The sequence below is a fragment of the Solanum pennellii genome, chromosome 1 (assembly GCF_001406875.1).
Source record: "Solanum pennellii chromosome 1, SPENNV200".
NCBI lineage: Eukaryota > Viridiplantae > Streptophyta > Magnoliopsida > Solanales > Solanaceae > Solanum > Solanum pennellii.
Genome location: NC_028637.1, coordinates 87,339,990 through 87,358,113, shown reverse-complemented (window position 1 = coordinate 87,358,113; position 18,124 = coordinate 87,339,990). Strand labels below are relative to the sequence as shown.

Sequence of the window (18,124 nt, the reverse complement as noted above, 5' to 3'; positions counted from 1 at the left end):
TGTCATTTTCAGTGGCGGATGCACATTCAAGTGCATGGGTGCTTGAGCACCCATTACATTTGGAGACAACACTAATATACTTTGTATGAATATGTGAATTGAGCACTCATTTTGGTATCAACTTCAAATTTCAAATAGTTAAGCACCCATAACTAAGAAATTCTGTATCCGCCACTGATCGTTTTAGTCACCTAAGTAATAATAATAATAAAAACTACATCAATTTTTTGAAATTAAAGAACAGTCTCCAAAAGTTCCAAACTTAAAAAATCTAAATTAGGATAGTGTCCTAAAATTTTGAACTTAAAAAACATAATGTCCATAAATTTTGAACCTAAAAACTGAATAAGGACTATATCATAAAATTTTGATTCAAAAACCTATAAATATATTTAATCCTTACAAATATAATTCCAACTTGACCACAAAGAAAAAACATGACTTATACCCCTCCCCCACTTCCATACCTCATTACAAAAAAAGAATTAAAAAAAGACAATAAAATGGAAACTGACACATACATAAATTTCAAATTATAAAGTTAGTCTTATTGTGTTTATTATATTGTATATTGTATAATATTATTATATGAGGTGGCCTAGATCATGGGTATATAATAAATTTTAAATTTAGTGTTCTGTCATAAAAAGTTGAAAATTTTATTGTTTCTTTTTTTGAAGGATCAAAGTAGGGTTGACTCATTTTATAAGCAGACAGAATTAGCTGTGTTTTTAAAGATCTTGGACGACTAACACTATTATATCTTATGTGAAGAGGACAACCTTGCACCTACCTTGAAGTTATCTTCGATCGAATAACTTTTTTTTACGATACATAAATTTATATTTTTATATCATAATATGTTGTAATGCATGGTTCATTATTTTTGGAGAAATTATGACTTGCTTAACATAAATTTAATTGGTTAAAACAAAAGTTAAGGACTAGTTTATTTAAAATCAGGGGTGACAATTGAATGAATTGAGTTGATTTAAGGAGTTAAAATATGTCAAGATCCGACCCAATTCAAATTTATTTGGGATAAAACGGATATAAACTCAATCCGTCCAATTTTTACTAGATTTTAATAGCTTTATTTGTTATTTTATAGATGTGTAGTATCTCATAATCTTTTTCTCAATTATAACTATATATAACATATAATTGAAAAAGAGGTTTTCTAAATTCTTTTTGACAAGTGTCGTCAAATTATTTCTTTTGGACAAAATTTACGTATTAATCCAACTTTAATGGGTCGAAATGAATAGGACAGATATAAATTGAGCTAATAAATGAGTGGATTAATAATCAACTCAAACCTGAATGGATTGGGACGAGCGAATTGAATTTAATTTTACCACCGTTATTTAAAATGCAAAAATTAAAGACAAGTCCCTACTTACTCTTTCACTTTGATTTTGCCACCGTTATTCAAAATGCAAAAATTAAAGACAAGTTTCTACTTACTCTTTCATTTTACTCTTTTGGATCTTCTTTCTCTTTTCTATTTTCTAACTACTTCTTCCTTTTGCTTTTGGTAGAAATTGACAACTAATCATTTTTAAATTTATCAATTAAGTTTTTTAGTTAGTTATTTATAATTATTTATTGTTTGATCACTTTTTAATGGTCATTACTAAAAATAATGAAAAAATTCTAGGACATAGATCCTGTCCATCGATTTCACTAAATAACAAAGAAAAAAATAATAATGTACAGTTTATGGGCTTGAGGTCGATACAAAAAATCGACCCTATCCGTCAATTTTGATCCTTGGTGTTAGAACTTATTTTTATTAATGGTGATATAAATTTGATCAACAAAATTCTAGTAAAAATACGAAAAGATTTTAAGGAACATTTACAAATTTGAATTTCATACATTGTTTGTAGATTTTGCATTGATATAGATTTAAACTACATGCATGAACTTTTGATGGGGGTTGAAATTATAATAAACGTCTAGATGGTAAAAATTTAAACTTCATAAATTATTCTTGAAGTTTTTTCGTATATTAGCTTAAAGTAATTTTGTCTAAATTTAATTTCCACATTAAAAATGCCTACTTTTCTTAGTGCATAAATAATGGCTATACTTCGATTATTGAATAAAACTTGATCGAAAAAATCCATTTTTCATGATTCGATTGCTAATGACATACATATAAAAGAAAAATAAGGGCACACTAATGAACCCACCTTACTTTTTAGAAAAAAAGAAATTGCGTGTCTATCTTCTTCAAAACTACTTTAAATATGTACCATCTGAAGTTTCATATGACTGAAGTTCATGTAAAAATGATTAAACTTTAATTTATATGTATGTGAATTTCCGATAATAATGCATGAAACTTCAACCATATAAAATTTCACTTGAAGTAAAATTTAAAACGACAAACTTAGAAACGCGACATATCTAAATTTATTGTAACATAGATAAACATGCAAAAGTTTCTAATACTAGAGCATATATTTGATTATTTTCAAGTTGGGCATGTGCACACTTCCCAAGAAAAAAAACTAGGAGACCAAATTGGGCCTGACCAAATCAACATCTAATCCAACAACATTGTGTAGCAAAAAAGCCCATTACTGAAGGCCCATTTACCCGATTCATCAAGAATTTCCCGCTCTTTTCTCAATCTGCAGAAAATTCTGGAGAAAAGCTCACTGTTTCTACCCACCTGAAAAAATGGAAGTATAGTTGAAGCAGAGAGAGAAGATAATGATGACGACGAAGGTCTTCAACGGAGCGAATGTCTTCATGTCGCGTAATCTCGTCCCGCCGGAGCAATTCGACGCGCTTCACGACGCGCTCAAGCTCAACGGAGCTCAAGTTTTACTCTGTTGCGATCCTTCACGGAATGCTCCCACTGATTATCATGTCATTTCTTCTCCGCAGCATGTAACGTATTATCCGCAGGATGTTAACTTTTATGTGCTAATTTCGTTATTAAAATTTTAGGGAATTTTGGTTTTGAGTTTTGTTGCTCTGTCTCTTAATCATGTGTGTGGATTCATAATTAGATTGATTCTCTCATGATTTCGAAGTTTTACGTTTTCGCAGGAGAAGTTTGGGGATCTTCAAGCTAAGGGCTGCAACTTGATAGGTAAAGTTGTTTCCACTCTACTTTACTTGCTTGCCCTTGGTTTTTGGGGGTTACTATGACTATTGATTTAGATGGAAGATGATTTGGATGGTTTATTATGGGAATTTTGTTTAGTTTTCGTCCCAATTTGATCCTCTCGTATTAATCTAGTTATTTTTCCGTGTCTTCATTTCTCGCGAGCCTAGTTTTTTGGTAGTGTGGTAGTTTGTTCATTAAATATTGGGGTTTAATTTGATTTTGTGTTCAATTTCCAAAGTGGTAATCTTTTTATATGGTGACATTGGTGTGAACTAATTTCATGGTAATGAAATAATTACCTCTTGTTGTTTGTTAGATGTCCTGAATACTAAAGTTATCACAATTATAACTATCTTCCCCTTTCAGCATAACATAAACCTCAAATCAGAAGGTTCAAGAGGTGATTTTTTCCCCTTCTGTTTGATGTTATTTTCTAGAATACACCATTGATTGCTTAAATGCTACTAATAAATAGTTTTTCCCGATATACCTTTCGGGGTGACCCAATGGTTTGGGCTTGGGACTTCCATGATGGAGGTCTCAAGTTCGGAACCCCTTGCCAGCGAAAGCAAGAGGTTTGTCTTCTGGATCGAGTTTGTCGCACCGGGCTTGGCTGGTGCTGCTTATCTCTCTTGTGTGGTTTGCAAGTTATTGCATAGGAGTGAGGGTTTTATCCTGTGCGTCCCCAAAGGGTAGCGATTGCGGGTTTCCCTTGTCATTCAAAAAATTATAGAGTTTCCCCCCTATATTTAATACATTGTTTTGTGTTTCTATTCCTGCTACTTTAGTTGAGTAGATTTCTTAGGCTTCTCTAAGAATAGTATGAGAGGCAAATAAACGATGCCAACAACTCTGCTTTTTGGGTGAAAATCTTGCGTAGTAGTATAAAGCTGATTTTCCGGTTAAAGTTTATGTTGAGTCATGATTTTACAAGTTCAAATCATATTCTGCTCCTTCATAGTGACTTCCTTATTCATGATCATGATTGAGACTCCTATTAAACAAGGTAGTTAACTTCACAAATAGAATTTTGCTATGCCAAGTGTATGAACTACTAAGTATTATTTACTTTGTAATATAGAATTTAGCTAAGCCAACTGTCAGAACTATTAAGGCATTTATTCCAGCCTGTTCTTCATCTAAAATAAAATTTTTAGAAGATTGATTATACTTTTTAACCCATAGCAAAAATAAAATTACGAAAAAAGATGCCCAGTGCAGCCATCATCTAAATGCTTCCAAACATGTCAATGTATCACATGCAGTACTCTGGAATTAACTTAAAAATAGAATTGATATTCACTGCTTGAACTTTACATATGTTGAACTGAGGATGTCCTTTTCTATCCTGCCAAGAAAGTTTAACTAGTTAGTATTTACTTATGTGTTAGCAATATGGATACTGGTCTCATTTTTCTAATTCAACTGTTATGCTGATATTGATATCTATTTTTGGTCACAAGGTCCTCAGTGCGTACTTTCCTGTGCCAAAGAACAGAGGCCATTACCCCAGCAGGGGTTTACTTGTTGCCTTGCAATGGACGGGGTCAAAATCCTGGCATCTGGTTTTGAGATGGATGAAAAGGTAAGCATCTCTATCCGAAATCCAAATGATTCTTCTTCTGTGGAATGTAAATGAAGAAGGACGGACACAATATCTCAAGGATAAACTAGCAATTATATATAGCATGTAAATCTCCCACTTGACTTGAAGTGCAGGTTCCATTTACTTCCACTGAAACATTTGCATACTCATAACTTATACATTAAGATTAATATTAGTTTCAAAGTAGTTTTCATCTGTGATCCCTCATAACTTATACACTAAGATTGAAATTAGTTTCTATGTAGTTTTCATCTGTGATTCCTCTGGAGGATATATAAATACTTGTGAGAATACTGGGTTAACAGTGTTCATGCTTTATTTGTAAGTGATACAGTGCAACTATTTATATCCTCACTGAAACTTAAGAGCTGGTGTTTTTGCTTGATTAATATACTGACATACACTTCGTTTCGCGCCATTCTCCTATATGGCCATATCTTTGCATTGGTGCTTCTGTCTTTAAGCTAAAGGCTCACTGGATACTCCTGAAAATATCTTTTTAATACTGAATTATAACAGGTGGGTTACCATAAATTTCTGTATAGTCGTAGCACTGGTTTTAGCTGGAGCTCATTATAATATATGATTTTCAGCCACTTGTAATTGTATATATTTTTGTAGGTTGAAATTGGTAAGTTGGTGATTGCAATGGGAGGAGTCCTGCAGACAAAAGCATCATTGGATGTGAGCTTTGTTATTGTGAAGAATGTTTTAGCCGCAAAGTATAAGGTCTTTATTGTTTGATTCTCCTTCTCCTCTTTTAATTGGAAGTTTAACACAAGTCCCCAGGGCCACATTGACCCCCTCCCCACAAAGGAAATAAAAGAAGTCAAAATAATACTTGGTGGTATTGCTAACCATCATTCATTCCCTTTTCTGATTGCCTTTACTTTTTTATCATGTGCAGTGGGCTTACAACATTTTAAAGAAACCAATTGTCACTATTAATTGGCTCCATCAGTGCTGGAAAGAACACCGTCTTGTTCCTCAGGAGTCATTCAAAATCCTTCCTTTTTCTGGGTTGACAATTTCTGTCACCAGAATTCCTGCAGGTTCACAGCCTAGCTCTCATAATAATATGAACTCTTTGATAATGCTTCTTTCTCTGATGCACTTGTTTTTATATCTCAGATGAGAGAAAGGATATGGAAAAGATTATCTTGCAAAATGGCGGAAAATACTCTCCTGAGCTGACCAGAAAGTGCTCACATTTAATTTGTGATATATCCTTTTTGTAATCCTTCTGCAAAAGAAATTTGTTTCTAGATATATCTACTTGGTATATTTTACCGAACTGAGGTAAGGATAGAAAACAACACAAAGAGAACCTTGCAATCTGCAGAAAGATAATGATAAGACATAGTTAAGATGGTGTGTGCGTATAGAGAAGTGCTTGTTACTTGTGCATGTATAGCTAAGTTCAGTAAGCCAATATATGAACTTATAAATCTAAGATTAAGAGAAGCCAAAAAAACATACATGTAATGTTGTACCCTAATAAGAGAACAAGTTCTATGTATGCCAGGTTTTATTACTAAGCTAACAGTGAAATACAGACTCTCATAAAGTGCTCATGGTAGTGTCATTCTGGGTCTAAGAAATGTCAACATGGGAAAAAGGCAGAGCGAATGTTGTGTCAATGTCACACCGCATCAGCTTTATCTCAGATTTTGTGACAATTAGGGAGTTGTTCTAGCCTCTTGGCGAGATGTTGTAGTCCTATGATCCAACTTCTCTCTGAAATATGTCTCTCTCTCTGTAATATGCTTAACTCTGAATTGTTCAAGCTCATCAGTCAAAGGTTAACTTTTAGTTTTACACTGTTGTTTCCTCTTGTCATGTACATCTGGATGATTCTATGCACTTAGAAGTCACACATTCTTTTACCGTTAGGTATTTGCTCAAGTATTATCGTAGTTTGTTTCCTTGACAGTTAATAAGTTCCAGAAGGTGATAAATTCAAGGTTGCCAAAAGATGGGGTTGCATACACACTGTTACCAAAAGGTGGTTTGAACAATCTGTTGCAAGACGAGGTAATTTTTTCAGGGGGGAAGGCTGCATTTTCCAGTTCCATGTGAAGTTTAAATTTTTGTGGTGCAGCTTCTAACCTCTTTCCATCTTTTTGGGGAATAGCATGTCTTAATGAGGAGTCATATCCTGTTCAGGCTGTTTCAAATACTTTGAGCACCGTTAGAATGACAAATCAGCATAGTCTGGAAAAGGGCATCAGAAACCTACAAGGGTTGCCCTCCTTGGCTACGGCATCGAATGCAGAACCTGTTTTCTGCAGTCGAGTGGCTGATTCAGATCTGGAAGCTACCCTCTCGCAAAATATGTCTGCTACATCTTCGTATGTTCCTGTGGTTACAAAGGAGGAGGAAAACTCACCTGCTGAGTTCCCAAAGAGTGATTACAGTGCTCCTGTCTCTACAAAGGGCGAGAAAAGTGGAGCATCTACAGAGCACGAAAAGAATGGTTGTGATGTTGTTGTTGCTGATGACTCTGAAACAGATGACAATGATCTTTATTTGGCAGATTGCAGAATCCTAATCGTTGGTTTTAATGCATCTGAAATGCGAAAACTTGTCAATCTAGTCCGAAAAGGTGGTGGTTCTCGTTACATGTCTTTTGGTGAAAAGTTGACACACATAATAGCTGGAAATCCATCAGAGAAGTAAGTTTTAGTATGTTTACAATCTTTTTATGAATGGACACCTTAAATACTTTCTTAAAGAGGTGAATAGATGGATGGCCAGTGGACCATGTAATGCATGGAAATGTTTTAGCAAATGATCTTAATATGTGGTTAGAACCTCGGGCCCTAAAATAGATTTATTTGAACATTATGCAGCTTGTGTTTCAGTATTTAGCTTTGAATTTAATATAAGAGAATAAAGAAGGTCTTAATACTTTTTCATTGACTTTGATGATTATAACTATTAACAAGAGGGGCTTCTATTTAGGAGCTTCGGAGCTATGCACCATACGATAGGTAACCATTCTTTATGCATAACCAGTAAGTAATTATAATAATCGAATTCAAAATTTCTTAGGTAACCTATACAATATTCGATAATCTAGGCATGTTTGAATCCAGAAGCATATTCTCTACCATACAACACACTCTCTCTAACTTAAAGCGGGAGTATGAACTTGAGTTCATTTTATCGAGAACATAACAATTTGCTGCTGGTATCTCTATGGAAAAACTGCTGGCAGAACAATGGGTAGAAGGATGTACATTGTCACTTGAACGGTAGCTCTAAAGAGAGGAAAAACTTTTGATTGTTTGAAGAAAAAAGGAGTGGAACCTGTTATGGGAAGAAGAGAGGTGTGGCTCTGATAGCTATAGATGAGAGTAGAGCATTAGTCTCTGAAAGAAGAGAGGCAATATCCGTTGCTGCAGAAGAGGGCACTGATCCAAAGAAAGTGAATGTTATTGATTGCCTTGTTGACTTATTTGATTAAAAATATACAAGAGGGGCGTCTTATATAGGAGCTCTAACCTACGTATTATATGGTAGGTAATCTGTCTCAATGACTAATAGGGAAGTAATTTTTTTGTAATTAATACTGAATATCCTAGCGTATCTATAGAATATTCTGGGGAGAAGATTCCTTTGGAAGGATAAGTGGGTTGAAAATGAGCCTGTGAAGGACTTGTTTCCAGATTTGGTTTTACTGGCAGCAAATAGTTGAACTTCTTTGGCAGAAAACAGAGAGAACTGGACTTTGAATGTCAACTTCAGAAGGAATCTCAATGTCTGTGAGGTCAACAGGGCTACTGACTTTAGCCATCATATAAGCACATTTCAGCATCTGACCAACTCGGAAGCTGGCATAAGATGGCTGCCCAACAACAAAGATTTGTTCAGTGTCCTCTTGCTACAGAGATCTCACAAGAGAAGTGAACCTACAAACGCCTTGGAAGAAAATCTGAAATAGTAAAGCTTCTCTAAAGGTAGCCTGTTTCACTTGGATCATGAGCAAAGAAGCTTCTCTTGCACACGAGAATTCACTAAAGAGAGGGCTGGTCCTATGCAGTAAATGCTTCCTATGTGCGAAACAACCTGAGCATTTGTCACTTGTTTTTGTCTGCCAAATTACATCCCAACTGTGGCAGTTCTTTATGAATGTTATTGGTCTGCATCAACAACAGAGTTGTAAAACAGAATTATACTTGGAAAGAACAAGCATAGGTGGGTAGAACACCATAGTGGCATGCATTTGGTGGACTATTTGGATATAAAGGAATACGAGATGTTTTGATGACTTTGCTGATTCTATCATTTAGATAAGTTCTAAATGTGTTGTCTTGTTTTGCTCATGGTGTAGCTTGGAACATGTAAATGATATTGATTCAGACTTACAGATGCTTGAAGCCCTCGAGGACCAGAAGTTTTGATTAGAAAGGACATGCTTTTGCTTCTGTAAATAGTGTCCTGCTGTTAAAGCACATCTTTTCTGCTATTTTCTCTAAAGTTACCTTACCTTTTCAAAAGGACATTCTTTAACATTTTCCTTACAGCTTCAATGAATCTAGTCATGTTTGAATCCAAACACATATTCTCCAACTTTAAACAGAATCATCAATCATACTCTTCATGGCACTTAGCTATAACTGTATCAAATTTCTACCCAAGAGCTCTTATCTGACCAAACTAAGTTTTTTTTTTTTTTTTTTACTATGCGACTACATAGAAGGAAAATTTCTTGTTCCATTCAGATCTACTGCTGACTTTTGACCTCCTGATCGTCGGCTTTGAGCCTTAGACAAGTAAACAGGTTTACCTGTCATTATACCTTAGAGAAAGTAGATCACTTCATCAAAAAAAAAAGTAGATCACACACATCAAGGGATTGACGGAAAAATAAAAAAGAAAGTCTACTGTGTATAATGATGTTAATCATTGGAATGCCTTGTTGTCAGCTGGTCAATATGTCTATTTGTTTTGATATAAGGCCCTTATCACCTAAGATAATTTGTATGTGTATAAACTTACACATTTTTTAAAAAGATAAATTGTGTGTGTATCTTATGAATATCCACGGCAAATATATTTATCATTCTGTCTGCAACTCCTTGCAAGTATATTCCGTTGTAACTGTTGCATAATTCAACTCTTTACTCTCACTTATTGATCAAAAACTATTATCTTGTAGTGAGATCAAAGAATTAAGAAACCTTGCGGCTTTGGGTGTCATTCATGTGGTAAAATCAGGATGGCTAGAGGATTGTGATCGTGAGAATAAAGAAGTTCCTGTTCTAAGGAAGCATATTGCTTATAATTTACTTCTACCTAAAGGTCTGATAACCATTTCAACTTTTCAGTCAATGAGATATTTTACGTTGTACTAGTTGCAAGAAGCTATTTGTACAACACTAATGCCCTACTTTCATCTAATACCTTAGTTTAAAAAAAGACATACTCTCATCTAAATGTTACATGCTGTACCTTCTTCACAAGCTTATTTCCCACTTTCTGTATTCTGTATTCTAGATCCTATTCACTGTAGTAATGGAGCTGCAATCACGACAACTATCAAAAGACAAGGAAAATCCTATGTGCATCCTACGTCTTCGGATGAACATGCATGGAGAAGCAGGGATTCAGGATGTACAATGCCATCATACGAAAGCAAAGAAGTAGAAAATATGAATGACGTCAGAACTTCTTTGGGAGAGAACGGGGTTCAACATCAGCCATATGCTTCTAATGGCAAAGAAGAGTTCAAGATACCGAATGAATCCAGTTGTGCTGTTAATGGTAGAAAGCCATCTAGCGTGTTCGAGGGAAGGCGATTTTGCTTTTCAGCTTCATTTCCTGCTGATCGGGTGGGTTTTCTCAGATTTACATAGTTTAGTTGAGTTTTCTATAACTTGTATGTTTTCTCTTCCTGTTTCACATAGAGAACATATCTATGGATCCACCCAAGTTACCCTTGATTTTCTGATTTCTCAAAATTATTAGCTAGATTTGTGGATGTCACTATGCAGGAGCACAAACTGCAAGCTCATTTGAAGTTCATTCCCTAGAACAAGTGATTCACTTTATTTGGTATTTTGTTAAGGCCTTGAAGAAAATGGGAGCAAACGGTTCCTTGTGTTATTCATCTAAAATTCTAAAGATTATCTGAAGGAAAGGCTAGTTAGTGAGGACCGAAAATTACAATTCCATATAGGCTATTAAAGTTTAAAGATTGTCTAGGAGCTTGACACCGTTGGTCCTTTATATTATAGTAGTAAGAAACACAATCTTCTGGATGTCGATGAATTTGGAAGTGTCTTTTAGCTTGTAAATTTTATAAAAACAATGAACAGGCCTTTTGGAATTTGCCACCTTTACCTAACCTCCCTAATTTAGCGCTTCTAGTTTATTTGGTTCTCATATAAGGATTAGAATTCCTACTTTGTCCAGCTGTGCTTATTCTGTTCTATTGTTGAATGGTTCATCCTCTAGAAATCTAAAGATTTATTATCATTTGACTTGTACAGCGTGTAGGTTTTTTCTGAGAGGGTTTATGAATGTATTTGAGATTTACGGCCTTTAACCTTCTCATCATCTTTTCAGCTCCAATTATATGTTACAAGTTATGTAGTAATTTGATATTAATGTTTTCATAATCTGTCCAGAGAGCTGAAATTGTTGAGTGGGTCAATCAAGGGGGAGGAGTGGTGGTCAAAGATCAGTATGAAACAAATTTGCATTTCACTGTCGAGTGTCATGGTCTGTTGCATTCCGAGAAAGATGGTGCTGCGACTACTTTCGTATCAAGTCACTGGATTAAGTCTTGTCTGGAGGTACTTGCCCCTCAAGCTCTTTTTTTGATCCCTTCTTTTATTTTCCTAATGTTTTTATAAGCTTTTGCAGTTTAGTATATTATTCAAGACCAGAAAAAGTATGACTTGACGACCTGCAAAATAAATTAATATCTAACTAAGAAAGCTTAAATGGGTCTTGGAATTCAGAATAGGTTCAAGATCATGGATGTAGATTTGCCCAAGCATTCTATTCAATTCGTTGAACCTCTTATGCTCCACTTAAATGTACTAGTTATTCACCTTGGACAATAATTTTGTGAATGTATCTTTTGAATCCTACAAACCTATTTTCCATATTCTATGAGAATGGAGCTTATTAGGATGCGCCTGTTTGAAGTCCAATTCATGGCTATGTAGGGTAAATTGGTATATTCCTTTAGTAATTCAAAAATCAATCCAACTAATGATCTAGTTATTTTGATCCTACACTATTCAATGTGTCCAACCTTGTACTCCTTTATCCCATTTCACTATATTATTTGCAGTCAATTGCAATAGGTGAAGAGGAGAGGTAGAGGTAGGTCGAAGAAGTATTGAAAAAGGTGAGTAGACAAGACATGATGCAACTTCAACTTGCCCAAGACATGACCTTAGATAGGGGGGCTTGGAGGTCGCGTATTAAGGTAGAAGGTTATAAGGTAGTTGAGCGTTGTCTTTCTTATTGACAGGATTAGGCTTGGTGGTTGTCTAAAACTTTGTCTATGTGGTAGTATTAGCTTTATTCATGTAGTTTCTAGCTTTTGTTATTTGTCACCATACGCATGTTTAGGTGACCACACCATTTTGTTGATGTTAGTGTTCCTTGCTTGTATGCTCTGCACTTGGTTTCCTATTAGTTGTCATGTTTTATTCATTGTTGTTTTTCCTTTTCATTACTACTTTGATTTGCTTCACTTGAGCCGAGGGTCTTTCGGGAACAAGCTCTCTACCTCCAAAGGTCAGGGGTAAGGTCTGCATACACTCTACCCTCCCTCACAAGACCTCACTTTGTGGAATTTCACTGGGTATGTTGTTTCTGTTGTAATTGCAGTGGGTGGTCACTCAATCACCCAAATTAAGCACAAGATTGAATAAGATAATACAAGACCCATCTAATATGAATCAAGGAGAAGTCAGTTACATCTTTAATCCATGCTTGCTTTCATTAAATTCCTATTATTATACAACTTGTCTCATGTAATATCACAGGAACAACATAATACATATGTATAACAAATCTAAGAGAAATAGGAAGATATTAGGGTTGATTCCTTTGAATCAGCAATCATACCCGCTCCTTGTGTTTTTCTTGGCTCAGGAAACTTCATTCCAAGCTCCTATATCGGCCTCTTTTTATTCTTTCCATAAACCCTTGTTAAATTAGAAGAAATGAAGAAATTTCAGAATTCACACTCATTTTAAGTTATGTGATTGTAGAAAGCTTATGAACGGCTTCCGCTAGAAAATATATGGATATACTAATCTAAAATTTCAAGTCGCTAATAGAGAAAATATTCTTGAATTCACACGAAATATGTGTTTTGCTTTGCAAGTATTTTAATGCAATAATGTCAATTTAACTTTTATTTATATATAATTGTCGAATTGGTTTTTCATTTTCATTTATTCATGTCTTTTTGACGATCTTGTCTTTTATCTTTTTTGAAGTCTATTAGTCCTTTAGATACATACTCCCCTGAACCTGAGGGAGGGGAGTTGAAAGGTCGATTGGTTCTTTTCTGTAGACTCATTTTCTGTTATCTTGAGATGCTAAGTTATATCTGATCATCTAAGGTGGCAGTCATTTATAATACACACTGTAGTGTCTCCTCTTCTTTTCTACTCACTGAATTCTAGTATTTTACAAATTGAGGCTAATGAAAAATGAATATTGTTTCTATGAAGGATGGATGCTTGCTGGATGTTGGTGATCACATCCTTTATTCTCCACTTCCATGCCAAGTTCCTTTCCCTGCATTTAAGAGTTTTCGCTTATGTGTTTCACAGTATGATGAGAAAGAAAGACAGTTGCTAAGAAATTTGTGTTTTACTATTGGAGCCAAATTTGTTGAGAAATTAACTAAAAAGGTCACACATTTGTTGTGTAAATTTACCGATGGCCCGAAATATGAGGCTGCATGTAAGTGGGGAATACAACCAGTCACGTGTGAGTGGATTTATGAATGTATCAAGCAGGTTAGTGCAGTCCTTTTGTACTCCTTTCTTCTTTTCCTTTCTTTATAACTTCATGATAGCTTCTTGTTATGGTTGTTCTGGAGCAGAACAAAATTGTTTCTGCAGATCCATTTTATCCTAAAGAAGTCACCTCTGAAGATCGAGAAGCTGGGGCATGCACGGTGAGCCAGTTTCCCACACAAGCTTTTGGGATGATATCTGGTGATACCACGTCCCAGCCTCAAACCCAGACCCAAGAACTTGTAAATGTGAGAACTGAAGCTTTTGCTGATAGAAATACTGCAAAGGAAGAAAAGAAGTATTCCAGCAGATGGAATAAGAAGGCTAGGCTCTTGGTGGTTGAAGAACCCAAATGTTCATTGTCCTGCTCACCAAAAGAAAGTAATGCATTCTGTGGGGCAAGTCCCCCAGAAAAGAACCTGACAGGAAGTACTAATGAAGGTTCTTCTGCAGTTCCTGATGTAGCTGCTGCTATAGAGGACTTATTGGAGCAAACAAGCAAGGTATTGTGTGAGAAAGGAAGTATCTTTATTTGTTTTGTCTTGGGAAAAGTCTGGCTCTTGATTTGTGAATAATTTCTGCAATGGCTTCTGACATTAGATCCATGATCAAAAGTCTCCATCGAGAAGCGAGTGTGATAAAGAAGTATCCTTTTACCAAGTGCTTTCTTCTTTCTTTCTTTCAACTTTACTCTTGACATATGCAAAGTTTGAGCCCTTTGACTCTCAAGCAGCTTTTTACATCTGGTTGTAACAATCTTGCTCAAGGTCATGGAGATAATCATGCTACGCTTGGATTGTCTAACCACTGGACAAACAGGTGACCAATTTTCATGCTTTTAGTCAAGTTTGGTGCTGTCTCATATCTTTGCTCTTCACTCTCTCATCTTACTGCTACTGCAGTTGGCACCCATGACCCTTCACCTTTTGGTCTTCACCCAAGAGTTTGACTAATTATGGCTAGAAATAAGTTTCACTCTGATAGTTGCATAGAAATGTCCACATATTTTTAATGTATTCGTAAGTTGATAGCTAATACCTCCTCTACCTAATGCTTCTATTTAGAAATAGTTACAGTTCGAGACTGAAATACCTTGGTTAATAGAGCTATACCTGCCAGGATTCCAAATACATTTACGTTGAGCAATAGGGGCATCCCATCTATTGATTTCTAAGCCATGGGTTGTGTACATTGCCTTACACTGTAAAACATTATAAGTTCAATTTGAGAACCCTGTGAAGTGTATGTTGGTCTTTATACCACGTTAAGTCCTATTCAGGAACACTACGCGCAGCCACACCAAACAATCTGACCAGCAGGCTGCAACAATTAGGCACTGGGCTATAAGAAATGGAATCATCAGTGTAGGAAGTGAAGTCTGATGGTAAACGGTTGGATATTTTTTCATACACAAAAGACATCCTATCCAACAATTCATAGATTTCTGACAAACCCTTTCTAGTGCCCTGCCTATGGTTTCAAATGTGCTGGTTTGGTGTAGATTTTCTTGTATTTGTGCAGCCATGTATCTGTTTTTGATTGAGAGCTCAATGTTATTACTTATTCCCTTCAGGTTTGAGAAAGAGGATGAAACCCACACTCATTCAGGAGATGCAACTGCAAATGTGTATGATCACTTTAGTGAAACACAGACGGACTCTCAGGTTCAAGATTGTTTTTTATCATATCAAATTCTTACAGATGCTCTTCTCATCTGAACTCATTTCAACTAAATTTTTATTCTCTTTTATATATTGGCTGCTCTCGATCTGTGTTTTGAGTTTCATATATTGTTCACTCTTTTTCTTATTACTATTGTTCTGATGTCTTTATAATTACATAATGTCACAATTGTAGCAATGTTTTCTTCATTGCAGGTTGTTGGGTATGCTGAAGATTTGTCTGGAAGACAAATGATTATTGATAGAGTACGAACAAGGAGTTCTGGATTGACTTAACCTGGGATTTTAGCGTCTTTGCAGGGTAGATCACTTACAAATCTTGATTATTAGTTAATGGTGTTTCTAAGCTCTTCTTGCCACAGAAGTACAATAGAATCCAATTCAGATAGAGGTGACTAGTGATTCAAAGCCCAAGCAGTAGCAGCCAATCTTCTCTAAGCCAAGATTCGATCACCAAAAACGAAAAAAGAAACATTTCTTTTCCACACCATGATGGCTCTTGACAATCCCCTCCCTTAGAGTGCTGCTTCATGAGTGCATTAAGTGAAACATTCTTTTATATACGTTGGGTTTTTTCTTAACGTGTGTATTTTATGTACAAAATCTGCATTATGGAAATGTAATTAGGTCAAGTAATGGTTTAAAACTTTTCCTTTTAAAATAGTTGTCTACTTGTACTCATTTGTAAACAACCAACAAGGGAGGTATTCGTATCTAAAAGTTCATACATCATGTCACATGAAGCTAATTGATGAGACAATGACATAGAGAAGAAAGTATAATTATTACCATTCATCATATTATAAACTTGTCTATAAACATAATGGCTCATATTAACTGTGTATCTAAGAGTAGCCTTCAATCCAAAAGTAAGTGCATTTTGATTTTGTCAAAGAGACAAATGTATAACGTATTCTTTTCGATTGTCCCCACTTTCGATAAAGAAAATGGGAGTTGTGCATTCACCTTTGGTCGGTGGACTTGGAGGGGAAAGTAAGATGCTTTTGGTTACTTAACGTATTGAGTTCATCTGAATTCAAATACTTTTGAAGTGAAACATAAATTTATATGTAAAAGTTCATTAAATTTATAATAAATGATAGATATGAATCATTCATAACTTTAAAAATACAATAAGTTTCATAATTAAAAACTAGAGAAATTGAACTCGTAAAATTAAAATCCCAAATCCACTTAGTCAAGTTTACAAAGAAAGCAATATAAAGTTATGATGCATGGATGAAATGAACAGTATGCTGAATCTTGACGAATCCTCTACCACAGACTAACTGCAATAACCGACCCTTCAAAAAAGTACAAATAATTTTTGTTAAAAGTATGTAACACTTTATTCTTCACGAAGAGCCTTTAAATGAAAAATTAATTGGTATTTCATTATCAACTAGTCTAAATCTTTCTTATTGTTTAATTAATACTAGTATATTAAACTAACGTATCTTTGGAGCGTACCATGCTAGTGGTCCTCCCTACCCAAATTAATGCCTTTTATTTCTCGTATTGAGGTTACTTGCGGGGTGTTCACGGTTTCCAAAAAAAATTGATTCAAATCGAAAAATTGATTGAATAAATTGATTTTATTTGGGTTAGTTGTGGTATGATTTTAGATTTTTAAAATCGATAGTATATGGGTTGGTTATGGTCTTGTTTGAAAAAAATGAAAAAATAACCGAGCCGAAAAAATAAATTATATGCATACATAATATTTTGTTTTTATAAACAATTTTAAAGATCTTATATGTGTTTTCATCTAAATTTATTTATAATTTACTTATAAAAGATAAAATACCCAAGGTGAAAATATTTATTTTATTGTTTATATATATATATATATATATATATATATATATATGACTGATATGACAATTCTTTATAACATTGAAAATATCACTTTCTCATTCTTGTAAGTAAAAATAAATGAATTTTGAAGCTTTATTCATAGTAAATTCAATAATTGAAAGTTCTGTATTGTCAGTCATTAACTATTTTCATTTTAAATGGATTGCTGTCATCTTTTTCATGTTTTGAATGAATTGATTTCTTTTATTTTAATATGTGGTTAATAACTGAATCACCAAACCAAATCTCTAAATTTATACTACATTTTTATTTTTGACTGTGGTTAATAACTGAATAACCAAACCAAATCACTATATATATACTACATTTGATTTGATTTAGATAATTTAACACCGACTAAATTGATTTATTTTAATTTTAACCAATAACTTATCTAAACCGACCCGTGAACCCCGTAAATATTTTTGAATGACCTCATACTATTAAAAAGTGTTTATGCATTCAATAATTATATAATATCTTCACATACATAATTATTAGTAAATTATATATTCACTTTTATGTGTCATTTAAAAAACCATAATAGCTTAATAATTTCTTTCATCCAAAATCAAGCCGTTGAAGACTTGAGACTTGGTTACCTTAGGAGCCGTTTGGTTATTGTATAAGAAACATCTTATATATGTATTAAAAGTTATATTAGTTTTACTATGTTTGGTAGAAATTTTGTGTTAGGTATAAAAGTTAACATAACTTATATCATGTTTGGTTGGTAAGAATTTAAATATTGTATAAAAGTTAATTTATATGGTGTTTGGTTGCATTTCTTTTAGTCCTACATAATTAATACCAGCATAACTTGTGAGAGAATCTATGTATAAAGTTATGCAGA

At 34.3% G+C, this 18,124-nt stretch overlaps 1 protein-coding gene across 3 annotated transcripts; it reads left to right on the top strand.

Moving 5' to 3' along the window:
* The first annotated feature begins 2,619 nt into the window (after positions 1–2,619).
* LOC107008561 (DNA topoisomerase 2-binding protein 1) lies at positions 2,620–16,170 on the top strand. Of its 3 annotated transcripts, none has more exons than XM_015207652.2 (17): positions 2,620–2,904; positions 3,067–3,109; positions 4,591–4,712; positions 5,355–5,462; positions 5,641–5,785; positions 5,865–5,956; positions 6,674–6,767; positions 6,868–7,408; positions 9,898–10,040; positions 10,236–10,570; positions 11,369–11,536; positions 13,442–13,732; positions 13,819–14,235; positions 14,333–14,377; positions 14,466–14,551; positions 15,306–15,396; positions 15,610–16,170. In XM_015207652.2, exons 1-17 carry the CDS (start codon positions 2,725–2,727, stop codon positions 15,688–15,690), a joined length of 2,982 nt encoding a protein of 993 aa, XP_015063138.1. In that variant the 5' UTR covers positions 2,620–2,724; the 3' UTR covers positions 15,691–16,170. The 3 variants fall into 3 exon arrangements, with proteins under 3 accessions (XP_015063138.1, XP_015063139.1, XP_027769914.1); XM_015207653.2 differs by having other exon boundaries at positions 2,774–2,909; positions 4,599–4,712; XM_027914113.1 differs by having other exon boundaries at positions 2,774–2,909.
* The last annotated feature ends 1,954 nt before the right edge of the window (positions 16,171–18,124 follow it).

Bases quoted from the DNA above. Each gene is read 5' to 3' on its own strand.
- LOC107008561 (XM_015207652.2), top strand. From the start codon at position 2,725: ATGATGACGACGAAGGTCTTCAACGGAGCGAATGTCTTCATGTCGCGT. The intron at 4,713-5,354 runs GTAAGCATCTCT...ATATTTTTGTAG, and splicing joins GTTTTGAGATGGATGAAAAG to GTTGAAATTGGTAAGTTGGT. The intron at 5,786-5,864 runs GTTCACAGCCTA...TTTATATCTCAG, and splicing joins TGTCACCAGAATTCCTGCAG to ATGAGAGAAAGGATATGGAA.